Here is a 25,000-nt window from a genome sequence, read left to right on the forward strand (position 1 = left end):
GGTGCTGAAGCCAACCGGAGGCAGCATGGTCTCAAGAAGCCATCCGGAGTGTGGAGACGTGTACTCGGACCTGGCCACGGTGAGCTCCACTGCGGGTGAGTCCACTCTGTTCCATGGATATGGCGTGTGTCTCTGTTGTCGGCTGGTGCTATGGATGGATGGTTCTATAGGGGTAAATGCAGGAGTCCCATCCAACTGTAAGCAACAGATGACTCGCTGATGGATTTTGAATCCTTTATTCTTTTGATACACTTTGTCTAAATTCGCTGATGCGAATATTCACTTGTTAACGTGTAAAAGGAATCCAAACCTAATCTATGTTCGAGTGTCGCAAATTCAACACTTCAAACTACATTATATGTTGAGTTATTAGTAGAAACAGGCCATTTTCAATGGGCCGTCTGTTCCCTCCAACCACAGTAATGTGGCTGGACTGCCCTCTCTCCATGGACCAATCTGATAAATGAGTCTGTGTTTTGGCTATTGTGGCACTAATCTGCCTCAAATCCCCATCCAGTGTCCACTTGGCCGCTTCTCTGACAGCTGAAGGCCTCTGGCGTCTCGGGTTGCCAGGTGGGACTGGGAACCACACAAGGTGGATCCCCCTTTTCTGAACACCACCATCAGTGAAAGTTGATTGTGACAGTGAATCAGGTTTAAGAGTTAAGACCACCTATGTTCGTGTCTATGGGGTCGAGCTGGGAAGCACTAAGGTAGACCGTACAGGCCTAAGAAATAGGAGCCAGGGGAGAGTTTAGTTCCCACAATACGTGCGCGCGCACGCGCGCGCGCGTGTGTGTGTGTGTGTACAAGTGAAGACTATGGCATCTGGTCATGACCACCCACAACCACCCCTGACTCTCTTCCCTTTGTCCTCCTCAGATATCGGAGAGGTCCGCAGTGGCATGGGATTTGGGCGCCGGGGGCGCGACTTCCTGTCCCCGGCACGGCGCCGCCACCGCACCAGCTTCAGCCACAAGCAGCTGGAGCAGCTGGAGGTGGCGTTCGCTCAGAACCACTACCCCGACATCTACTGCCGGGAGGAGCTGGCCCGCCTCACCAAGCTCAACGAGGCCCGCATTCAGGTGGGCCAGGGGGCATATTATATATAAACACGTCATGATGGGCCGCTCTGCCAACATGTCAGACCAGGGACTTTGGGATACATTGACTTATTGGGTCAGAGGTTGGCTGGGTTTCGGAGATATGGTGGTTAATTGAGTAATTGGTGCAATCTCAGGTACTTTTAGTTTGTGAGTTTGTGGGCAAATGGTGGTTGGTGAAGATGGTCATTTGTAGAAATCCTCTTTAACATTTATTCACAGCTGTAAACATGAATTTTCCTTTACTTTCGTGGAAAATCCCTCAGCAGGTTTGGTTTCAGAACAGACGAGCCAAACAACGGAAGCAGGAGCGAGCGTCCAAGAAGGCGCTGCCGGTGGGTGTCCTGCCGGGGCCCGGGGCCCTGATCAGCAGCATGTGCATGCCTGCTTCAGGTATCAGCCGGCAGTTCTACCCCCAGTCCCTGCCGCACATCCACCGGTTCAGCTCTATGCTGCCCTCTGGTGGTTATGCGCACCACCCAGGCGCCGTCCCTGGCCAGTGTCCCTGCCCTGCTGTGGTGCAGCCCCAGCCCCCGGGACCCCCTCGCCAGCACGAGGAATGGTACGGGCCCCTCAGGACCATAGGGGGCCCGCCCGCTAACCTGGGCACACCTGTGTTCTCCCTGGCCTCCATGTCATGTCTTGACTCTGCCTCTCACTGGAACTAAAAATACTAGTGAAGAAGAGGCCTATGCAAAGAAGTTATGATGTTAATGTAATGCACATTAACCAACCACATATATCATACATATTGATTATGTTTTCTCATTTCCTGGGACTTTCTGGGTTTGTTCATTTATTTGATTGATTGTGAAAGGCGTGATAGGCTTAATGCCTAATATCGTTTTTATATACAGTAAATGCATCTTCTCTGAATTGTCTACGGCTTCCACATCCTATGGGTTAGAATTTTATTTTTTAAAAATGTTTTTCAAGGATTAATAAAATACACAGGTGCTTTTGATTTCAAATGTATTTTAATACATTCTGCTGCTTCTCTGCTAACATAAACATTTACATTTATAGACCTGTATTCAAAATAACCTGCCTTCAAAAAGACCATTAACACTAAGTGACAAAAATATTACATTTATAGCATATACTTTTGTTTTTTGTAAAAATAAGAATGGACCAAGACCATTTTTCCCATCGATCGATCCCACTAATCCCTTTTTGGTGGTTGAGGTGAAAACCGGCGTTTGAAACACGCAAAACAAAACCCAAACCAACTGAAGAGTTACATTTTCCTCAAACAATGGGAATGTGCCACTGGAACGAGGGGATTGGCGGCCCAGCGGGCGCGGTGAGCGGCTGGCGTGTCCAGTGTGTACGAGTTAACATACGCAGCAGAACCAGTGATGATGCGTTACATTCACGTCACTTGAGCAAAGCTTGGTCCCGAGCCTCCGCTCTGCTCTGCTGGCTCAAAGTAGACGACAGAGGGCAACACAGGTCTCCATCGGGGGAGTTTTGTGACCACACAGGGAGGGAAGCGGGCTAGTCATAGTAACAGTACGAGAGGTACCGGGAATGGGGAGGGGCTGTTTGAAAGTAAAGTTGTGCGGCGGAGGCCAATGTTGGAGCAGAAACAGAAGAAAAAAACAACCTCAAAAGCCATTTTCATAAACATGTAGCCACAATTCTTCTGATCCCGCTCAGGCCTCCAGGGTGACATGAAAAATAAATTGGTATATATGCAAGAGATTTCAATAAAAGGCCACATGGTACTTTGAAAATGCACAAGCAGCAGCAGATGAATTGCCTTTGCAACATACAGGTACAATTAAGTGCTCCATCTTTCATATTGACCGTCTGCAGAACTGGATCATAAAGAAGGGGATGTTTATGACTATCGACTGCACTGGAATTGCAAAGTTCAATTCTGGTAATGTATTCCCCCCACCCCATCCCATAGCCATGGTGCCATGGTACCCTGGGGGTGGTTGTTTGACAGAGAGAGAGAGACAGCGAGAGAGGAAGAGAGGGTGTCTGGAGTCGTCTGTTACTTAGGGACCGCTCTATTCGAGTGACTTGGCAAACTCGATATAGTCTATGTAGCCGTCGTTGTTCTTGTCATCATCCCTCAGCACGTCATCGATCAGATTTATCAGGTCCTCTTCTTTCATTGGTTGGGTGTTCTCACCTCTTTCCTGATTGACAAATAAAATAAATAAAATAAAAAATAAGGGGGGGGAGGGGTTTAAGAAAGGCACTATGTAGAGTTACAATACCGAAATATCAATTGAAATATAAAACATTGTTAAATAAAAGGTGGATGCCAGTATTCACATCTGTGTAGTTCTCCTGATACATTTAAAGGGCAAGAGGGCCTTAAAAACTGAAAAGACAACAGGTCTACTGTTAATAATTGCATTACGGGTTTCAGATTGCTCCTCTGTAAATCTCTGGGGAGGCACAGTGACAAAGTCAATATTAACACTATAACCTGATGAAAGACGTACAACACAGTAGCTGTCCCTCTGGTGGCAGGCATGTATAGTAAGCATAATCTATGGTAGTTAATTGTACAGAGACCTCATCCCCATGGTATGGACCCATACTTGGTGCCAAATTTGTGCATCCATAATCATTCAGCCCTTTCTACGTACATCACTTCCAGTTATAAATATTGAACAGTATGATTCTACGATTTGGAACGATTAACATTCACTTGAAAATATTTTCCATACTTATTTCTTAGGGGTAGCTCTAGCATGCACTAGTATGTTCAACAGTCCCCCAAACATGGTGTGCAGCAGCCAGGACACAGGGGCACGTGCACACGCGTCGCCTACCTCTTTGTGCACATGTGTGATGGCGGTGGCCAGTTCTAGCCCGTCCAGCAGGTTGTTGCCGTCGTAGTCGTGCATCTTGAAGTAGTGCAGCTGCAGTTCCTGTGGAGACATCTCCGCCTCTGGCTTATCGATCACCCCCTCCAGGTGCTCCATAATGTGGCTTTCGGACACACAGAGGAGCACGCGCACACACACACACACACACACACACACACACACACACACACACACACACACACACACACACACACACAGTGAGAAAGAGCGAAATCTTTATTTTCTCAGCTCACTGTGTTATCCAGCACTATGAGCATTGGGAAGCCACAATGTCACACCACAGAACAAACTCCAGGTTAACTGCTATGTCAGCTTGGTCTACGGTCTGCTATCAACACACACGTACTTCAAGTTAACCTTCTGATATCTTTCAAAGCGGTGCCATGAGTAGACGACCAAAATATTCAGACGGTAAATGATTAACAGACACACGCCTGCAAATGTTCTAGGAACGAAACTGCATGCACAATTCATACCCAACAATCAACAGGCGCTCTCTCACACACACACACACACACACACACACACACACACACACACACACACACACACACACACACACACACACACACACACACACACACACACACACACACACACACACACACACACACACAATATTTGAGGTAAAATAAACACGTTTAAAATGTACGAAATTCTCCCTCACTTTTTGTCTTGGATCATATTTCTATCGAGACGACCATGACCATGACCACCTTGAATGTGAGTAGAGTCCGGAGTCTGTGCCTGTTGATCTGGCTCTCCGTGAGAGCGGACGCACAGGAGGCAGCAGCTGGAGAGAATGATGAAGACACAACTCAACTCCATGCCCCTGGAAGAGCGCGTTCTTCTTGTCATTCTGATGGACAAACACAAGGATAGATACGCTGCTGACTGCTCACGGGAATGAATGACATACGGCACATACAACAGTTTGATTGACTTGTGAAGATTGCTCCTCTCTAGCTAAGAAACCTCAGTTCACTTAACAATCTAGTTAAAATTACGCATTAGAGGTCTGATGCCAGGCGGTGGTGAGTATGTCCCAGTGTTTACATATGGAGGACCGCTGCAAGCCATCCAATAAGAGACGTCCACCGTGACTACCGTTAGCTGAACATATTGGACTGCACAGTGCAATTTGTCACCACGTTTTATCTCTTTAACATAAGTTAATAAGGACGATGAGTTAAATAACGAATTGCTGCACAGAATCATATAAGAAAAGTGATATCACCTGACGGTTAGATATTCTCCTGTAAATTGTTGAGTTCTGGGGCTTTTAGGTCCTGGCGACGCGCCGTAGAAACCTCTCAACTGTTGTACACGACAGCGAGGTCTCATTGGCTGGCTTAACTAGGCGTCAGTAGTGGGCGTGGCTCAACGCACTGTCAAAGTCGCACAGGGTTGTCAAATACATTTCACACACAGGGAAGAGACGTCTGTGCGATTCTGTTAGTCCTGAAGGGCCGACTATCCATGACAAACTTCCAGAGAGAAAATGAAGCAGCCAAATCCCTTTTCAGACGGCTTGAGGTTTCTCTTCTCTATTATTACAGTAGTTAGAGTCACATCCTTCCCAACCCTTAGGCGAGTCCCCAGTGAGTAATCCCATTGTGATGACCCCCATAATACAATTATTACATGTGTATGTTGTCGAATCAATTTCGGAATTTAATTGGGACATTGTTTGGTACGTTATAAAAAATAGTCCTAGCTGTAATAACTCTACAGGTGAAGGGGTTGAATGTCAAACGTTATAAAAAGAAAAACTTTACCATGATCTATCGATAGTCATGTTTACACATTTAAAAAAAAGATGTTGCATGTCATGCTTGCCACAATTCTGCTCTGCGGCTTTGGCCACATTTCCAGCGTGTTGCAGGCAATTGCCTTAATCCTTGTAATTGATCCCGTTAAAGGGTCAAAGGGAAAAAGATTAACATGCGATCTAGCATGAAGGACATAGTCCTCACTTTTGTATTGGTTCTCTGAACAGCCTGATCCCAGATTGGTGTATATAGGCCTACTCCCAATATACAACTATAACGGTGTCCAATAGGGCTATGCCCTGTCATTAGTTGTTAGTTCAAGCCAAGTGTTCAACATATTGGTCATCATGGAACAAAAAAGATAACCCTAAGGACAAAATATCCATACTAGCATAAAGAGGCATCACAACGCATTGTGAATTTTTGTTTGAATTGTTGTCACATTGGGTTAGTGGCAACAACACCAGTTCCAACCTAGACGGTATCAAAAAGGTTCCAACAGTGAGGGTTCAGCATCATGATCCGTACTTGATTCCAGTAAGCCTACAAGATATAACATGGAGCGGCTCTTGGCTGTAAGCAAAGCAGCAGCCTGCAGCCTACATAGGCTTGTACATTTGCTCATTTAGCAGCAGTAAGTTTGAAGTGAAATGTATAAGGTTTGTAATAAAAGGAAGTAAAATAAAACATTTTTTGGCTTTGCCTACACCAAGGCCTGCATACAGCTATTGTTCCGCTTGTGACAGCTGTCATGTCTTGTCCTGTACACCTTCTCCTGTGAACCACTTAGATTCAAAAGCATTGTGAGGGAAAAGGGAACAGGGTAAACTGATTCAGACTCAAAGACAGAAATACAATTCATGTAAGAACTGTATTACCTAGCCTATTGCTCACACACATACACACAGGCACACGCACACTCATATACACACACACACACACACACACACACACACACACACACACACACACACACACACACACACACACACACACACACACACACACACACACACACACACACACACACGGAACAGACAGACAGACAGACAGACAGACAGACAGACAGACAGACAGACAGACAGACAGACAGACAGACAGACAGACAGACAGACAATCACTCACTCACTATCACACATACAGACAGACAGACAAACACGCACACACCATCACACACACACCATCACACACACACACACACACACACACACACACACACACACACACACACACACACACACACACACACACACACACACACACACACACACACACACACACACACACACACACACACACACACACACACACACACACATTCATGAATAATTATTGGGAATCACTAGTGGGAGTTGTTTACGAATATGTTAATGTGTTTTGTACATTTTACCATAGGTTATTCATTTATGAATTCCTCTTTATTTAGTTGTACACCAACGAGTGTGCAGTGGGCTGTCTCTCGCATGTTAAGATTACATATTTATCTACGTGTGTTTGTAGTCGGCGGTTACTCCCATCGTGTCTGGGGACTACAGCCACCACCGGGACAAATCTGGTATGGCTTCAAGGGTGTCGTTCTCGCAATACCGGCTGGAAGCGGAGATCGAGCGGCACCGAGCCGAGTGCCAATGGGACAAGATACCCGCTTTGATCGATCAGCTGCTGACAGCCCGGATCCACGAGGATGGTGAGTGGTTTTGATCCGGGGGGTATATTGGCTTTCTCCGCACTTATTGGACTGCTTATCTGACGAATTGGCTATGTAGGCTAGTTGGGAAAGTTGAACTTTGTACTCTTAGGAGTCTGTCAATTATACAGTAGGCATATGTCTTTGCCGTATGAGACTTAGTTATATCAACATGGTATCACTTACCAAACAAATAAGGGATTACACATGCACAAGCATGACTTTCCTTGCAGATTGTTTTTTATTAACCACAACATTCACTGATGTATTTGACTTTGACGGGGTCTTACATTGAACAGGAACTCTTGGGCTTATCGCAATGTCGCTGCTGGTTGTCAAAGCACGTATCTCCGGTCCTCAACTCGACATAGTAAACATGGGCTGAGGTGAGGGAGGTTAGGTGGTCGCTCAGCTGTTGTCCAGCAGACGTAATAACGACCCGCTATGGAGAGATTTTTTACCTTGGACATTCGCAAAACAAAGTTAGCGATGGATAAATATTCCCACAGTACTTTATATAGACTAGATGAGTCATATGGCTATTTTCTTTCCAAATGAGATCTACCTCTCAAAATTTCCACGCTCTTAAATACGTTTAAAAATGTCTGAATGCAGATATAAATTGTCTTTAGTCTGTGTGGTTGTTGTGTAGAATGTCCTTATATTTAACAATGCACTAACGCAGTTTATCCGTTTGTATAGTAGTACTATATTTTACTGTACAAACAAAGTCCCTTGAAAAGCACATTTGGGCCTATAACATATGTATTCCTCCTGCTGTTTATCACCTCTGCCTGCTGATGAGTCTGTTCTTGGTCATAATGATAAAAGCAACTCGCTTATCTGTCCTCTAATCCAAGTTCTAAACAGTGGTCCCAGACTTGGCTTCAGAACACACACACGCACACATACACACACGCACACACACGCACACACACACACACACACACACACACACACACACACACACACACACACACACACACACACACACACACACACACACACACACACACACACACACACACACACACACACACACACACACACACACACAAAGGCAAACAGGAAAGCCAAAATTAACAGTAGATGTATACACATGATTTTTTATGGTCACTTCTCTCCAAGAATCTATAAACACATAACTCATGAAGAACTGGAGGTAGGTTCAGTTAGGCATGTCATTACTAATCCATGAGAATATACGAATAGGTATTTCAAATACATTTGTTTGACTATTAAGATGATAGATGCTGCTATGCTAAGATGCTATGTTTTACTGGCCACAAGTAAGATATACAGTTTGATCGTTTCAAGATGTAGAACCAGGTATAAAAAAAACACAACAGTTTAAAGAATTTGCAGAGATTATTATTTTTTTTAATAAAAGTAACAAAAGAAAAAGCCGGCATTACTGAAGAGTATGATTTAGAGGCAAGGACAGTAAGCAAGAAACACACCAGAATGCCAGGTTACAGAAACAGAAAATATGACAAGGGACAAACAGAAAGGGCTTATATAAATGGACACAGGAACACACAGGTGGACACGACAATGTACACAGGTGGATGGATAACAGGGAAGCACTGAGGAGAGTAAAGAGGACATCTAATGGAGAGATAAAGAAACTACACATGGGACAACACAAGAATCCCCCCCCCCCCCTTCCTTTTCCAAATGACGGGACTTAGTGTCTTATTTATTTATTTATTTATTTATTTATTTATTTTAATAAGTTACTTCTTTTATTTTATTTTAAAGAAACATAATACCAAGGGTCAGAAGTTTTGAAAGAATTTTGATCTTACAAAGTCATGACAGAGGGACTTGGTGTCTTTATTATTTTTATTTTTATATATATACATTTTTTTTTAAAGGGAATAAGCTGATGAAGCTGACAAGTGACCAATGTTTACTGTTTAAAAATATTTTTAATTAAATGCAAACCCCAGTGAATCATTTGCTCTTGATTCTCTGTTTTGAGATTCACACAGACTTAGCAGTCTTGTATAAATGTTATAAATTGAGTTAATAAACTGAAGTTGGAAATTGTTTTAAGTTGTTGCAGATGTTATCTCCGCTAATTTGATTAATCAAAATAAATAAATATTAGCAGGTTCTCAATAGTAGGCTATTTCCATTCAGGGAGGGCGTGAAAAAATGTCTGTCTCCTATAGGGGGAATGACAGAAAGTAATTGAGAACCACGGGTCTAGAACATGTTGTACTTGTTGATTAGCTCACGTTGTTATGGCAATGTAAACGCCCTCAGCTGATAAAATAATGCCAGCGTTTTTTTTAAACTGAAAATTAGCACCCTTTTTTTGCATCAGAACAAGATTTTTTGGCATCAGAAGTGTTATAAAAATGTATGGGTCCCTGAAAGTGAGACAACATAGTTTAGTGCTCCCGAAATAGTGGTCTGTTTCTCAAAGTATTCGGCAAGTACATGTTGTACTTGTTGATTTTTTTGCATCACAAGTTTTATAAAAATGTATGTTGATACAATTTATAAAATTGTATGGGTCCACGAAAGTGAGGTGACATAATTTAGTGCTCCCGAAATAGTGTTTCTCATATCATTAATCTAGTACATGTTGTACCAATGTGTTTCAGTAAAATATTCCGGAAAATATAGTCATTTTTGAGTGAAACTTACACTCTTAATTTGTTATTACAGTTCACATCCATTGATTGTTCCTTCATCCAAACAGTCTTTTTTCCTTTCATCACTTTAGTGATGAAAGGATTAGAACTGTATTATTAAGCAGCGTTTCCATCCCCCTGATTTTTTGCGAATTTTGGTGATGGAAACACCAAAATTCACATAAAAATCCTTGAATTCACAAAAAAGTTTATCCACTCGCCTGAGGTGGTTTTTGAGATTCGAAGGTGAGTAAATGCGCAAAATGGGAGATGGAAACACACTTTTCGAAACAGCTGTGGCGTGGCGAACATTGAACGCACAGGACTGACAACGTCCTTCCGATTTCCGCATAACAACCGGCCATAGCAACCCTGCCGACATCAACTTGTAGCGTCAATATATATATTTAAGCGTTTGTATACATAGACATCTTATATCATATATATTAGGATGTCTATGTTTGCATATCCTTCAATTATACCGTGTCCATTAATCCCTGATATATGGACACCGAAATAATTCCAGTCAAATTGTCTGTTCAGCCTTCAAAACGAGAGCTTTAAACTGTAATCAGACAACGCGGTTATATGCTATAGACCCTGGAGTATCTGTGGAATAAAGGCTGCGACGAATTTCGAATTATAAATATGTACAATGTATCCTTTAAATACGTCCATGGAACAGATGGCCAATGTGAATAATAGATACGTGTGGACTGCTGAAGAGGTATATTTTTTCCTTGCTGTCATCGAAGAAATAAACATTACAGCTATTTTAGATGGAAAACAACACAATTCCACTATACATCAGGACCTAAGAGAGGCTTTTATCAAAAGGATACGACAAGCCCTGGAATGTGTGTAGTTTTCCGCTCCAACCACTTGATTGAAACGCACCTAATTAGAATTTATTTTTTGCGAACTTTCTAAAGATTTGCTTCACCTTTTAGATAGAAACGTGAATACTGCCAGCTATTGGCTTAGACATACAACAGCATAGTAACTAAGAAAATAAAGGTTGTGGAAAATCTTGGACAGGAATTTTTATATACTTCATAATATACCACTGTGGCTTCCTGGGGTTGAGCCCCCCCAAAAGTCAGAACCTAGAATCGCCCCTGGCTTCCAGTGCAGACTTCAATCAAGATGAATAATCAATGTATAGAGCATGCTTATCATGCTACGCAGCATTACAAGGCTCTGCCGACTAAAACATGAAGCAATTCAAGAAGAGGCATAGATAGAATCGCCTTGTGGTCAACTGTCATTTAATAGACATCTGACAGATTATGTCAGGTGTGTTATTACCAGGTCACGTTATAACACAGCTGTAAATCGGGGATTTTCTGATTAAGACTAGCTAGCCTCTTTGACAGAGAAAACAGCAGAAACTATGTTAGGTGCGCTCGTGCTGTATTTTTGGTTTTGTCAAACAGGAGACGCCCACCCACCATTCAGAGGTTAGAGATTCCTGCAGTAAGGTTGTGCTCGATTTCACTAGCCCATATGAGCCTGTTCATTAGTGTACAGCAGGGGTCGGCAACCCTAGGCACGCGTGCCACCACTGGCACGGGGCAGCATAATCATTGGCACACTTAAAAGAAAAAAAAAATTATAGATATATATATATTTTTTATTATTATTATTAAAAAATGTCACAGCACAATGTGGCATCATTATTGCCGATTTTTTTTGCACTTTATTCTGTTTTGGGCATTTCCTCCCAGTGCAAATATATTTAAATAAGTTACAGAAAGTAGTGTTCTGAAACAGGGGTCAATTAATAGTTTTTGGACCTATGTTGTGAGTAATAGAGAAGAAAATATTTAAAATATTGTTGCAAGTGGCCTGTATGCATCGCCTTCACATGGTTTTACAAAGCTGTAGATTTCTCAAAGATATTTATGTGGATGGTTCCTGCATTCTCATATGTTCTCGTTTTTGACATTTCTCACAGTGCAAATAGGTTTTTGAATGAGTTTCTGAAAATTGTGTTTTAAGATGCGACTTATGTAATTATAATTTGTAAACCCTTGTTGCAAATATAACAACCAAAAAAATATTTTAAATGTTGATGCATGATTGTGGACTATATGGAAATAGTACAATTCCAGGTCTTCCAAATTTTTTTGGTCGCTGTGTCATAATTTTTAATATATTGTTGCTTAAGACACACCCATTAACGAGAAAATGTCGAACTGGCACTGCATGTTGAAAAGGTTGCTGACCCCTGGTGTACAGCATCCATCCTGTCCATCCTGACGAAACGATAGGGTGGGCTAAGGCATTCAAAAAAAGTCTAGCTTCGCCACTGCTGTAAGCCAATGTTCACTTTAACTAAATTGATATTCCTTTCATAAAAACCAAAAAAAACATGGCATGAGAACATGAAAATAGGTTTTTGGACCTATGCAGATATATGAGATTGGCAAACTTTATTAAAAGGGAAATAAAGTCTACCCTTTTTCCACTAGCAACTAAATTGAACCTCCTCTATGAATTGGGAAGTGATATATTGCTACAGATGTTGAATTCTTCCATCCCTGTTTCTAAATCCCACCTCCTAGATGACTATGGAACGCTGCTATTGGCCGAAGCCCTGCTGGAGGAAGGCCTGCAGGATAACATGGACCTATTGCGGAGCTCCACGCCAGTGGTGGACCAGAACCAGGAAAAGTTGTCCAGGGCAAAGGGACACCTGAACACCATCCTGAGCCGTGGAAGACTATCAGTCAGTCACAGACACACACAGTCGTCTGTATTCACCTGGACTCTTTTTTTTTACCCATGGTGGCTTTTCTTCATAAATAGAATCGCTATTACTTAAAGGTTGGGTATGCGATTTGCGAAACGCCAGCAGATTTTGAAAATACGCAACTCAAATGGTCCTACCCCCTCTCCTTCAACGCTGACTCTGACTCCACCCATTCCAAGTACCTGGACGCGCAATCATGCACGAGCGCGAACAGAGATGCGCGAGAGCGAGCCAGGCTAGCGTAGGTTTTCGTTTAACAACATGGCACTACATTCAGCTGTAAGTTGCACCCAGTACCGCGGGAAGTAAGGGTGCTGGGGGTGCTGCAACACCCCCTGTCCGAGGCCCTGTCTTATCACAGAAAACGATAATTTCTAAAAACTCCGGCCAAAGTGGAGATTTCTGAAAACGCCGGTTATGTGTTGTCGTGTCAACGGGGAGAAACGGGATTTTAGGTTCTGAGGCGTCACATTATGCACCAGGAAATGCTTAACGTCATGTGAGCGCCCGCTGTACCGTATTGGTCCGAATATAAACACAAACCCCATTGTAAGACGAGCTATATTTGGAAAAAAGATTTGAAGACCAGATCTTGTTTTTATGAATGAATAAATTGTATTAATTGAAATAATATACGAAAATAAAAAGGCATAGAATAAAACATTGCATTGCCACTAAACAGTAGTGCAAATAGGCTGATGTGTACACCAAAGACTATTCCTGACACTCCTCTGCCCCGCTGTGTTCGCTCTGGCTGTGGTCGCTCCGAACTGTTTCGGCCCGTGGCAAAGCGAGTCATCCTCGCTGCTGTCCAAGGCATTTTGAGACGCAGCATTTATTTAATGCTCATATGACCTAGTGCTGAAAAAAGGTTATATGAAAAAGTGTGAGGGTAGCGGTGGTGCGCTAAACTTGTTCTGTGAGCAGCTGGATGTGAACCATGGTGTGAAGGAAGTGAACACAACGATCGATTTTCAACTGTGCGCGCATGCACTGGTGTAATTGAGCTGCGCTGCTATATATCTTTTTTTTATCAATGTAACGAGTTGCGAGTCTAGTGCAGGCTGAGTTTTTTCCCTGCTGAGAATACGTTCCCGCGGCTATGGTTGCACCAGATGTTATAAACATTAAACGGTCACATAAATCATTACTATTTTTAGAAAATTTATGTTTGTTTCATATAATTGTATTGGAAGTCCTGGTTTTCACTAGGGTTGCCGCGGTGTGGACATTTTCACACCGAGTAATACACTCGTCTCAACACCAGTATTACCGAGTATAAACGGTAGTCTATAAACTTTGAAACTAGGTCAACCGCCACACAAGCATCGGTTTTTAGACCCTTCTCGTCCTTCAGTTGCCGCCAACGTTCGAAAGCAGCGCCTAGGATTATTCTTGATTTCAGTTTTTCTCTTTCAGCGTTTTTATTATCAATTACTCTCTGAAAAAGAGTTTTCCTTCTCTTTGCTGGTGGTGGTGGTGGTGGTGGTGGTGGTGGGGATGGTGGCGTCTTGTCTGCCATGGAAATTGTCTTCTACTGCTAGGTCCAAATGTGGATTAACTAGTTCCAGTAGCTAGCTACCGCAGGATAACAACAAACAGGAGCTTGCTCTGGGTCACTAGCTCTGGGTCACGAGTACTGCACGAAGGGGTCGCGCGCGGGGCGCGGGGGAGGGGGAGTGCAGTACGACCGTTTGATTGACGTACTTACTGTCCAATGCAACTCGGTGGCAATGGAAATGATTGGCTGGAGTTTTTCGAGCCCTGCCCGTTCCACAGATGATTGACTTGTTTAATTTTCATGTCAGTATTTCTAACTCAGTGGCTGTAAGCGGGTTATGATAAGGATTTCAAGTCATTTTCCAAAAATTGCCAAAAAAGCGAATTCCATACCCAACCTTTAACCACTAATCCACTGTCTCTCAGAGTGGAATGTTTCTTCCACTTTGGAAAAGGTCCTCTTCTCTTCCTGATTATAAGCATCAATGGAATAAAATATTGTTTCTTATCATACAAAAACCTTAACATTGTAGCTAGAAATGAATGAACTAATTAATCATCAAGTATGGACACGGAAAATGAAAAAAGAATAATTATAGATTAAAATGAAAAAGAGCTTTAACCAAAATAAACATTATTCCCTGAATCCTGTTGATTCGTAACCTGTCTTCCCTCCTTTTTGGCCCTCCAGCCCAGGTACTTGAACGAGGCGTTGCTGCTGATGGCCAAGGTTCACTACGTCCACGGCCGGTACCGGGACGCCCAGGGCATGTGTGCCCGGGTCAGCATCGAGGAACTCTCCCAGTCTGAGCAGCCCGTCTACCACCTGCGACTGCTGGCCGAGGCTTTCGCTATCAAAGGTACCCCATGCTAACCAGATTAGCAGGAACATGAATGTCACCAACCTGGTGTCGGTGGCCACATTGTATGTTACGTGGCCACATTGTATGTTACGGTGGCCGACACCTGTTGAAGGAAGTGCATAGAAAAAAAGCTTCACAAATTTGAAAAACAGAAGCACATTAACGGAAAACAGAAATGAAAAAAAGCCACGACAAATATGCAAAATCTCCAACACAAATGCTACATCTCAAATGCAAAAGTCACAAAATAAATGCAAAAGCCTTAACACAACGTATGCAAGTGTTGAATGATGTAGATAATTAAAATGGACTGACTATTATTGCCAGCAAACTATTATTGACTGCAGACTATTATTCCCATCATATGTGGAAGAGAAAGGTTCTTTCCCATCAGAGAAGTTTAATAACAGATTACAATGCAGGCTGATTCAACCTGCATTCTGAAACTTGTTTTTCTGCAGTTTGTGTGGCATACATCAATTTCTTGTAGGATGCTGAGATTGTGAAGGTGAAGGTAGCATTTCAAAGATGACCTATTATTAGTAGGCTATCCACATTCTACACTGCATATAATAATATTCCACCGGAAATTATCATGCGGGGCTTTTGTATATGTGTTGGGGTGTTTGCAGTTGTGTTTCGATGTTTTTGGTGTGTTTACCGTTGATGAGCTTGTGTTTGAGAATTTGCACACGCTAATTTCCATTTACATTTAGGGCATTTAGCAGACGCTTTTATCCAAAGCGACTACATTTGTCATAAGAAGTGCAACAATATGTCGCTGTCGGTACAGTAAGGATGTTCATAGAACTAAGTGCAAGTACAACAATCGCTAGGCTAACCTATTCCCCGTGTTCAAGCAATGATAGCATCTACTGCAGTTGCTACACAGTTAAGTACTATAATACAATACAACACAATACAATACAATGTTGCTACACAACATTGCTACACAGTTAAGTACGATAATACAATACAACGCAATACAATGTACAATGGTGGCCAGAAGGGGGAGGGTGGCTATGCAGATTCGAGGTGGACTCTGAACAGGTGAGTCTTGAGCCTTTTTCGGAAGATAGTGAGCGACTCTGCGGTCCTGAGAACAGCAGGGAGCTCGTTCCACCACTGAGGTCCCAAAACCGAGAAAAGTTGTGACTTTGCTGATCGATCTTTGCTAGCTCTTAACGATGGCGGTACCAGACGTCCAGCTGAGGTAGTTGAGCGGAGGTATCGAGCTGGGGTGTGTGGCTTTACCAATGCTTGGAGGTAGGCAGGGGCAGTTCCATGGACTGCCTTGTATGCCAGTACCATCGTTTTACATTTGATGCGAGCTACTACAGGGAGCCAGTGGAGGTCCCGGAAGAGGGGAGTCACATGGGAGAACTTCGGTAGGTTGAACACGAGGCGTGCTGCCGCATTCTGGATGCACTGCAAGGGTTTAATTGCAGAGGTAGGAAGTCCAGCCAGGAGTGAGTTGCAGTAGTCGAGGCGGGAGATGACCAGTGATTGGACTAGAAGCTGAGCTGCTTCCCTTGTGAGGAAGGGCCAGATTCTGCGGATGTTGTAAAGTGCAAATCTGCAGGATCGGGCCACCGCAGTGATGTTTGCGGTGCAGCATAACTGATTGTCCAATACCACACCGAGGTTTCTGGCAGTAGGAGAAGGAGATGTTCTCAACGGTGACCAGTAAGTCCATGTGTGGGCTATCTTTCCCTGGGATTAGGAGGAGCTTGGTTTTGTTGAGGTTAAGCCACTGGTGATGGGCAGTTGTCCAGGTGGTGATGTCCGCCAGACATTCTGATATGCGTGTTGCAATCAGGGCATTGTCAGATGAGGGGAAAGAGAAAAAAAGCTGAGTGTCGTCAGCATAGCAGTGATATGAAAATCCGTGTGATGTAATTACAGAGCCCAGAGATCTGGTATAGAGGGAGAACAGAAGAGGCCCCAGTACAGAGCCTTGAGGGACACCAGTTTCAAGCGTGCAAGGTTTGGACAAGGAGCCATTCCATGTTACTTGATAGGTGCGGTTCGTCAGGTAGGATGTGAACCAGGAAAGAGCAGATTCAGCAATGCCAAGTTCAGCAAGAGTGGCAAGGAGGATCTGGTGGTTCACCCTGTCAAATGCTGCGGACTGGTCGAGGAGAATGAGAACCGAAGAGAGGGACGAGGCTCTGGCAGCACGGAGGAGTTGATAAGTGAGGTGAGAAATGGCAGGATGTCGCTTGAGACATCCTGGAGGAGAGAGGAGGGGATAGGGTCAAGGGCGCAGTTGGTGGCATGGTTAGATGTTATTATTCTGTGGACCTCGTCAGAGGTGAGAGGTATAAATTGGGTAAAGACAGAGGAGGGGATGGGAGGAGGGAGGATGGAGGCAGGGATAAAAGAGGAGCTAATGTCCTTTACTTTCTGGGTAAAGTAGGTAACAAAGTCATCAGCAGTGAGGCAGGAAGGAGGTGGGGGTGTGGGAGGGTTGAGAAAGGACGAGAACAGGGAAAACAGTTTCCTGGGGTTTGAGTTGATTTTGGTCCGGTGGAAGGCAGATTTGGTTGTTGACACAGTGGAGGTGAAATCAGAGAGAAGGAAAAGATAGTGAGATAGATCATTAGGACAGTCTGATCTCTTCCATTTCCTCTCAGCTGCTCGCAACTTTGTTCTACAAATCCGCAGAGGTTCAGACAGCCAAGGAGGGGGGGGGTGAGGATCGTGCTGGTCTGGAGTGGAACGGACAGAGGGCATCCAAGGAGGAGGAGAGGGAGGATAGCAGAGTGTCTGAAGATTCCTCTGTAGATAGTTGAGAGAATCGTTCGATAGGAGGTAGTGAAGACAGAACAGTAGAGGCAAACGTAGAGGGAGAGAGGGATTTGAGGTTACGGCGGTTGGTGACAATGTGGGGACTAGAGAGGAGTGGGGGAGAGGATTTCAAGGGGAGATAAAAATCAACAAAGTGATGGTCAGACACGGGGAGCGGGGTAACGGAGAGAGCAGAGGTGCCGCAGGACCTAGTGAATATTAAGTTGAGCTGGTTCCCGGCCCTGTGTGTGGTAGGAGAAGGGGATTGTGTTAAGTCAAAGGTGGCAAAGAAGTTGGTTAGTTCAGGTGAGTGCATCTTCTCTGGCAGGATGTTGAAGTTGCCGAGGATAACGAGTGGTGTGCCATCCTCAGGAAAGCAGCTGAGGAGGGCATCCATCTCGTCATAGAAGTCCCCGTTCTAGTGGAAGTGTTCTAGTGGAAGGACCTGGTAGGACCACATGGGTGAGATGAGGAGTCCGGTCCCTCCTCCTCACCCAGATGGTCTAGGGGTGTGCGAGAATGAGTAGACAGTGGAGATGGGAACCAGGAGTAGCAGAGTTCTCTGGAGTGATCCAAGTCTCTGTCAGGGCCAGGAAGTGGAGGGTCATGAGGGACGCGGAGGCTGAAATCGAATCCGCCTTCTTGACTGCCGATTGGCAGTACCAGAGTCCTCCCATCACCTCAAGGTCAGTGTAAGCAAGGGTAGGTGGATGGCACAGATTAGACGGGTTACTGTGCCGAGCAGAGGAGTAATGGTAACGCCGTCTACGGGTGGAAATCCTGACGACACATAGCTACAATAGGGCAGGTGGCCTCCCCGGGCTTCCTCGAGGGACTCCCACAGAGACTCCTTTAGTCTTTGTTTCCCGGGTCTTCCTTTGTAGTTTCCTGACGCTAACAATAGCTAGCCCTTAAATGGGCAAGGTAGCTCAGGCAGACTTAGCTCCGCCCAGCTATCAAGCCTTTTGTTTCACCTTAAATGACAGAAACTAGACAGAGTGGCCTCTTAACTGATCACTCTGCTAAATAGGCAGACTAAGGCCCCGTCCACACAAAGCCGAAACGGGCGAAACCGTTACGGTTTCGATCTATCCGGTTTCGAAGTATCTCCGTAAAGACGAAGCCAAGCGAAACCGGGTAGACCTGTAGAAACGCTGTAGTACACAAGCCAGGGCCATAAGGGGCGCTGCTTCTGCTACAGAAACCCAGAAGGAAAATAAATAAGAAAAGAGGCGAGCATGCGCATAAAGGGTGAGACTCCGCGGGCTTAACAGTCATTGGCTAGAGGATCGAAGGGGGGGGGGGGGGGGGGGGCGATGACGTCATGGTTTGCGGTTTCAGTCGGTTTCAGGCGTCCACACGAATCCAAAACGAAACCGGGTAGATTTGAAACCACCTCCGAGGGTGGTTTCAGAAGTTTGCGGTTTCGGTCAGCGGATTCGCCGGCTTCGTGTGGACGGAAGGCCGAACCGTACAAGACCTTTGCGGTTTCGCCATGAAATCGGCTTTGTGTGGACGGGGCCTCAATAGGCCTAAATCACACAGTAGTAACAGATGGAAAGTTAGAACAAGCAATCGTAATTCTAAACACTAGGAATCTTAGTTGCCAAACTCACATACAGCCAGATATGAGACAACCTTCTTGTAAGACAATGCTCAGTCTAGTCCAATGGCATAACACAGGTGAAAGAAAAAAGGACAGTAGACTCATTTGATGTTGCTCAATTCCAGTCACTTCCCATCTACCCATAGATGGGAAGCTCCCAGCTCTTTTCCCAGTTAGTTGATGTTTAAGCATGTATAGCCTATAATCTTAATATTTTATGCGCAAACACACGGATGCAAACACAAAGGAACACACACACACACACACACACACACACACACACACACACACACACACACACACACACACACACACACACACACACACACACACACACACACACACACACACACACACACACACACACACGCTGTTGGCACTAGGCGTGTGTATTTTTAAACCACCGAGCCTTCCTAGTGGTACCTGACAGCCTGTTCTGTGGGATATAGCCTGAGGCAACACAGAGGTGCTGGCAGCTTCTGTCTCTCCTGACAGATATTGCAGGAGAGAGGTTGCTTCCACTGGACATTTCCTTAATGAGCCTGCTCCCAAAGGAGTCATTACAGGCCTGAAAATGACAACGGGCTTTTATGTGGCCCACGAGAGGAAGCTGGCCGGCAGCTTGATGAAACCAAATCAGGAGAAATGGGATGAGCCTGGAAAATGTCCGGCTGATTCCTGGAAAACGTCTGCCTGATTGGCCATTTGTTGTGTAACTATGTATCCAGAACCTGGGTTTAGTTGTTGTTTAAGCCTGTACTTTAGTTGTAAGCAACGGATCAGATGTGTGATCTTTATGGTGACTGTTGAACAGTGAATGGGTCTGTGGAGGATTGGTTGGACCTCTTGTGTGTTTCATTTTGTTCACTGGTAGCATGAAGCAGGGTTTTGTGGTCTGTTTTGGTTTTGTAACTATGGTAGCCTTTTATGGTGCATTTATATCAGTAGCCATGTCCTCTTCATCTGTGGAACAGAATGTGAGCGTGTGATGCATTGATGTTGTCAACTTGTTGAAGGAAAGTAACCAAGGGAATTTAATCAAGGTATCAGACGAGGTGACCTTTCTTAAAATGGATTTGTTCTGGCCTATTTTGGAGACCTTGGAGCTCCCCTGAGTTCGGCGGGAGTAAAAGAAAACAGGGGCAGGGGTTTCACATTATAAATATTATCGTTCTTCCTTTGAGATACAAGGGGGAGTTACGCACACGCAGCCTGTGTCTATTTGTTTAGTGCATTTACAGATTCTGCAGAATTGATAGTACCCATTTGCAGACTTTCATCTCGTCTATAATTCCCAGAAGACACTGGTTAATTAGGGTTTCATGGAAATCATCGTGTCATCATCATCCTCGTTATCATCATCAACATTATCATAATCTTCATCGTTGCCATCATTCTCCCTTCGTCTGGTGGTTCTCGATGCACACTAATGGCCTGCTGTATGTCTGATCATAACAGCTTAGCTAGGGAATATGAGGAACCATGCTGTTTATAATTGAGCTGTATTGAGCCTCGCTGGATGAAGTTTATAGCGACCACGCCAGAGAGCACATCCTGCCTGTGGTCGCATAATGTCCGGGGATGCATTTTGTGTGTGTGTGTGTGTGTGTGTGTGTGTGTGTGTACGTGTGTGTGTGTGTGTGTGTGTGTGTGTGTGTGTGTGTGTGTGTGTGTGTGTGTGTGTGTGTGTGTGTGTAAATATGTGTTTGTGGAAGATTCTGCTGTGGGAAAATCGTCGGGGGTCAGAGTTTCTGGGAGGTGATGTCGGTGGATGTCAGCAGCTGTCTGCTTATGTGGTTAGTTCTGAAGTCTGGACCTGCCCAGGGGCAGCTGTCTGGACCTGCCCCGGGGCCCCTGTCTGGGCCTGCCCAGGGGCCCCTGTCCTTATCTCACAGGGTCCCTGAGCCCACGCTGGTCCTCCGCTCCCTCTACTTATTCTGTGTCAATAAGGACTGGAAGTGACATCAGACCTGCAATAGTTCCACAAAACTACACATGGTTTAAAAAGTGAGTTAGTTTGATTGTATGTCTGCCTTTCTTTCTTTCTTTCTTTCTTTCTTTCTTTCTTTCTTTCTTTCTTTCTTTCTTTCTTTCTTTCTTTCTTTCTTTCTTTCTTTCTTTCTTTCTTTCTTTCTTTCTTTCTTTCTTTCTTTCATCCTTCATTATAAGTCTTCATTATATCCACGCAGCAAATAAACTGCGCTAATGTTCTGAGCAGGGACTAAAACTAAACCAGTGCAAATCCGCCACATCAAGTCCTGCCTACTAACACCCGGCAGACAGACAGACAGAGACAGACTCCCCTCTCCCTGGCCGCCCCAGGTCTATCCCTGGACCACCAGACGCTGTCGTCCGTGTCCCGCGTGCGTCTGTCCGAGAGAGAGGAGGAGAGCCTCACCTGCTACCTCAGGGCCTGCGACACAGCCCTCTCCTATATGCAGGAGCTGGATAAGGTGTGTGGTCATGACTGTGGGCGTTGCCCTTCCTCCCCCTCTCCAACCAGGCAAAAGGGTGAAGGGGAAACAAAAGTCTGTTGCTAACTACAAGTAGGATTTACTGCTGAACATGACAACAACATGATAATTACTACCTGATAGCATGTGTGTGGACTGTGGGTGTGGATGTAGGTGTGGGTGTTGGTGTTTATGGGTGCGTGTGTCAGTGAGGGAGGGAGTGAGTGAATATAAGTAGGCTCGTACACAAAGACAATACACAGATACATATTTCTACAGCGTATAAGTTGTTTGAACGATTCATGTCCGCATGTGACAAAAACATGCTTTCAGCCAACGAGAGCAGTGACTCTCATTGGGTGTATACATGACAGATGGTGATGAGCACCCACTCAAAGTCAGCAAAGGGCCTCCCATACCACCCCCCTGTGGATGTGGAGCTGGGCTTCTTCCTGCAGGCGGCGCTACAGAGTGGATACCTGTGTCTGCTGCAGCGAGGGTGAGTCTAATGCTATACCAACACAGTAATAGACACAGCGTGGTAAACATCGTCTTGTTTGCTGCTATAGGACAGCTCTATTAGCTAATGATAGCTGATTAGATTTCAGGCAAAATATTACACAACATGATCACTTTTGTCATCTGTTTAGTTTATTATTGATTGACATGAGGTGTTTTGGTATTATTTATGGTGTAATTTATGGTAATAATAATAAAGTTAGGTTTTTTATTTTAATATATATTAAATTAAATGTAATAATTATGACAATGTTCTTTAAAAAAGCTTAATTATGTAAGTTGTATACAGTAAGGTGCCTTTTCATTTGATATACAAAATATCAGTTTTTTTACACATACAATTTGTAACCCCTAGAGGCTGCTGTTGCTCTTTAAAACCAGGTCTAAACACTATTCAAGGATGAATCACTACCTGGGGTTCCCATTTGTTTTCATTAGATCTTGTATCCAAATTAGTTTTGATGCCATGATTTTAATCGTAAGCTATAGCTTCAAGGAGAGATTTTCAAAGTGAATTCGGTTCCATTCACTGTGGCTGGAATTTCTGGAAACATACTGAACTGATGCTAGGACACAATGGAGTGACATGGTCCTTTCCCTTCTCTCACCCACGGTTTCATATTCCACCAGGCATCTCATTGACATATTGTTTACTATTGTTTTCCCATGTACAACACACCTTGTATTATGTAATTTTGAGCCATATTATGTTGCATTATGATGTGTTTTGTTGTCTTGTATTGGGTCATGTCATTAGTAATACTGCATTACGTTGTTTTATGTTGTGCCTTGGTTTATTGTGTTACGATACCTTTTGTTGTGTTAGGTCTTGGTACAATGTATCAAGTTGTGTTGTGTTCTAATGTGTTAGGATTTGTTGTGTTGTACCGTGTTATATCGTGTTATGATTTGTTATGTTGTAGCGTGTTATATCATGTTATGATTTGTTGTGTTGAACCGTGTTATATCGTGTTATGATTTGTTGTGTTGTAGAGTGTTATATCGTGTTATGATTTGTTGTGTTGTAGAGTGTTATATCGTGTTATGATTTGTAGTGTTATGTTGCGTCGCATCGTGTCACATTGTGTTGTGGTGTGTGTCAGTCATCTCGCCCAGGGTACTCACCAGCTGCGTCGGGTTCTGAGGGTGGTGGAGACACGCAGCTCTCAGCAGTTCAGGAAGGTGAGGACACACACACACGCTCACACACATACACACACGCACACACACACACACACACACACACACACAAACAGAGGCCGCCGCCTGCATACCATTTCTATGCCAGATCTGATGTGTCTGTTGTGCGTACATTGTGTCTCTGTGTTGTGCGTGTCTGTGTTGCACGTGTGTGTCGCGTGTGCGTCTCCCAGTCCGCAGCCAGGAAGCTGGCCCAGGTGCTGCTGAGCTCGGTGAGCGGGGACAGCTACTGGCCCCCCCTGGGCCCCCCGCCCCCCACCTGGCTCAATAGGGAGGGGGCCGCCGCCTCCAAGGACGCAATGTACCCCCGGGCCAGACCCCCGCAGCGCTACCCCATCGACGGGTACGGAAACCCCTTCCCCCTCCATGACCCCTTGACCCCGGGCACTTGTCCTATCGTTGTTATTGTTCTTGATGATATTGACGTGAACCCCTTTCCTCATTACCGGTCGGTACCATTAGACCGTAATGCACAGAACCGCTCAAAGACTGGAGAGAACAGAGAAGCACGTACATCCACCTCTATCTCCCCCACCGTACACACACACACAAACACACACACACAGTCACACACACCCTGTAAGAATTTCACATATTTCCTGCGCCACATGATTAATCCTACCCACATTATCGCGGAGGATACGTGTCCACGAGGACGTGAGGAGGAAGAACCCCCCCCCACCACCACTATGTAGAGATGACAGGAGCTGAACACTGCTACATGCCCTGGGTACTCGCCACTTAGGCTGCCTCAGATAAGGGCAAGAGAGGGTGTCATGTAAATGAGTGTGGATGTGTGTGGATATGTGTTTGTGCGTTTGTGTTTGTGTGTGTGCGTGTGTAGATGTGTCAGTGTGTACATGTGTGTGTGTGTTTGCGTGCGGGTGTGAGAGGGTTTGTGTGTCACCTGAGAGAGGGCTGTGCGATGATACACCAGGAAATGGATGCTGTAGGTTTTGTTACCGAACCACAGGTGAAACAAGACACCCTATCTCATCTAGAAATGCCTGTTTGTGTGTGTGTGTGTGCGTGCGCACACCTTTGTTTATGTATAAGTCTGCGTGCATGTCTGTACATGCACACGTGTGTTTGTCGAAGTGTGTGTGTGTGTGTGTGTGTGTGTGTGTGTGTGTGTGTGTGTGTGTGTGTGTGTGTGTGTGTGTGTGTGCACGTCGAGTGTCTGTGCGCTGCTCCTGCTCTTACTTCCTGCTTCCTGTGCAGCTGCTTCTGTCCCCAAGACGTTGTGGAGGAGGCC

General features: G+C 44.6%; 3 protein-coding genes across 4 annotated transcripts in view; 2 read left to right on the forward strand and 1 right to left on the reverse strand.

The window, feature by feature from the left end:
• Positions 1–2,705, forward strand: part of prop1 (PROP paired-like homeobox 1) — a 2,866-nt gene extending 161 nt beyond the window's left edge. The window contains exons 1-3 of the mRNA XM_030378944.1: positions 1–95; positions 883–1,085; positions 1,373–2,705. The exon at positions 1–95 is cut by the window's left edge and continues 161 nt beyond it. Of these exons, the coding sequence (XP_030234804.1) occupies positions 1–95; positions 883–1,085; positions 1,373–1,771 (697 nt within the window). The 3' untranslated portion in view covers positions 1,772–2,705. The remainder of the gene's footprint in view (positions 96–882; positions 1,086–1,372) is intronic.
• mcfd2 (multiple coagulation factor deficiency 2, ER cargo receptor complex subunit) lies at positions 2,062–5,350 on the reverse strand. Of its 2 annotated transcripts, XM_030378945.1 has the most exons (4): positions 5,193–5,350; positions 4,623–4,814; positions 3,899–4,058; positions 2,062–3,253 (listed from the first exon to the last, which is right to left on the reverse strand). In XM_030378945.1, the coding sequence occupies exons 1-4, from the start codon at positions 5,297–5,299 to the stop codon at positions 3,122–3,124; spliced, it is 591 nt and encodes a 196-aa protein (XP_030234805.1). In that variant the 5' UTR covers positions 5,300–5,350; the 3' UTR covers positions 2,062–3,121. The 2 variants fall into 2 exon arrangements, with proteins under 2 accessions (XP_030234805.1, XP_030234807.1); XM_030378947.1 differs by lacking the exon at positions 5,193–5,350 and having other exon boundaries at positions 4,623–5,122.
• An 11-nt stretch (positions 5,351–5,361) lies between these two features.
• ttc7a (tetratricopeptide repeat domain 7A) overlaps positions 5,362–25,000 on the forward strand; it is a 51,348-nt gene continuing 31,709 nt past the window's right edge. The window contains 9 exon segments of the mRNA XM_030378943.1: positions 5,362–5,491; positions 7,228–7,414; positions 12,627–12,790; positions 15,006–15,174; positions 21,896–22,026; positions 22,401–22,525; positions 23,649–23,727; positions 23,919–24,088; positions 24,967–25,000. The exon segment at positions 24,967–25,000 is cut by the window's right edge and continues 30 nt beyond it. Coding sequence (XP_030234803.1) covers positions 5,435–5,491; positions 7,228–7,414; positions 12,627–12,790; positions 15,006–15,174; positions 21,896–22,026; positions 22,401–22,525; positions 23,649–23,727; positions 23,919–24,088; positions 24,967–25,000 — 1,116 coding nt within the window. The 5' untranslated portion in view covers positions 5,362–5,434.

The sequence above is a fragment of the Gadus morhua genome, chromosome 15 (assembly GCF_902167405.1).
Source record: "Gadus morhua chromosome 15, gadMor3.0, whole genome shotgun sequence".
In the NCBI taxonomy this organism is placed as follows: domain Eukaryota; kingdom Metazoa; phylum Chordata; class Actinopteri; order Gadiformes; family Gadidae; genus Gadus; species Gadus morhua.

What these genes read in the sequence shown, in the direction of transcription:
- mcfd2 (XM_030378945.1), bottom strand. Translation starts at nt 5,299, where the DNA reads ATGAGACCTCGCTGTCGTGTACAACAGTTGAGAGGTTTCTACGGCGCG. An exon ending in GGAGAATATCTAACCGTCAG is followed by an intron (nt 4,815 to 5,192) that starts GTGATATCACTT and finishes TTTGTCCATCAG; the next exon opens with AATGACAAGAAGAACGCGCT. An exon ending in TCACACATGTGCACAAAGAG is followed by an intron (nt 3,254 to 3,898) that starts GTAGGCGACGCG and finishes TTTGTCAATCAG; the next exon opens with GAAAGAGGTGAGAACACCCA.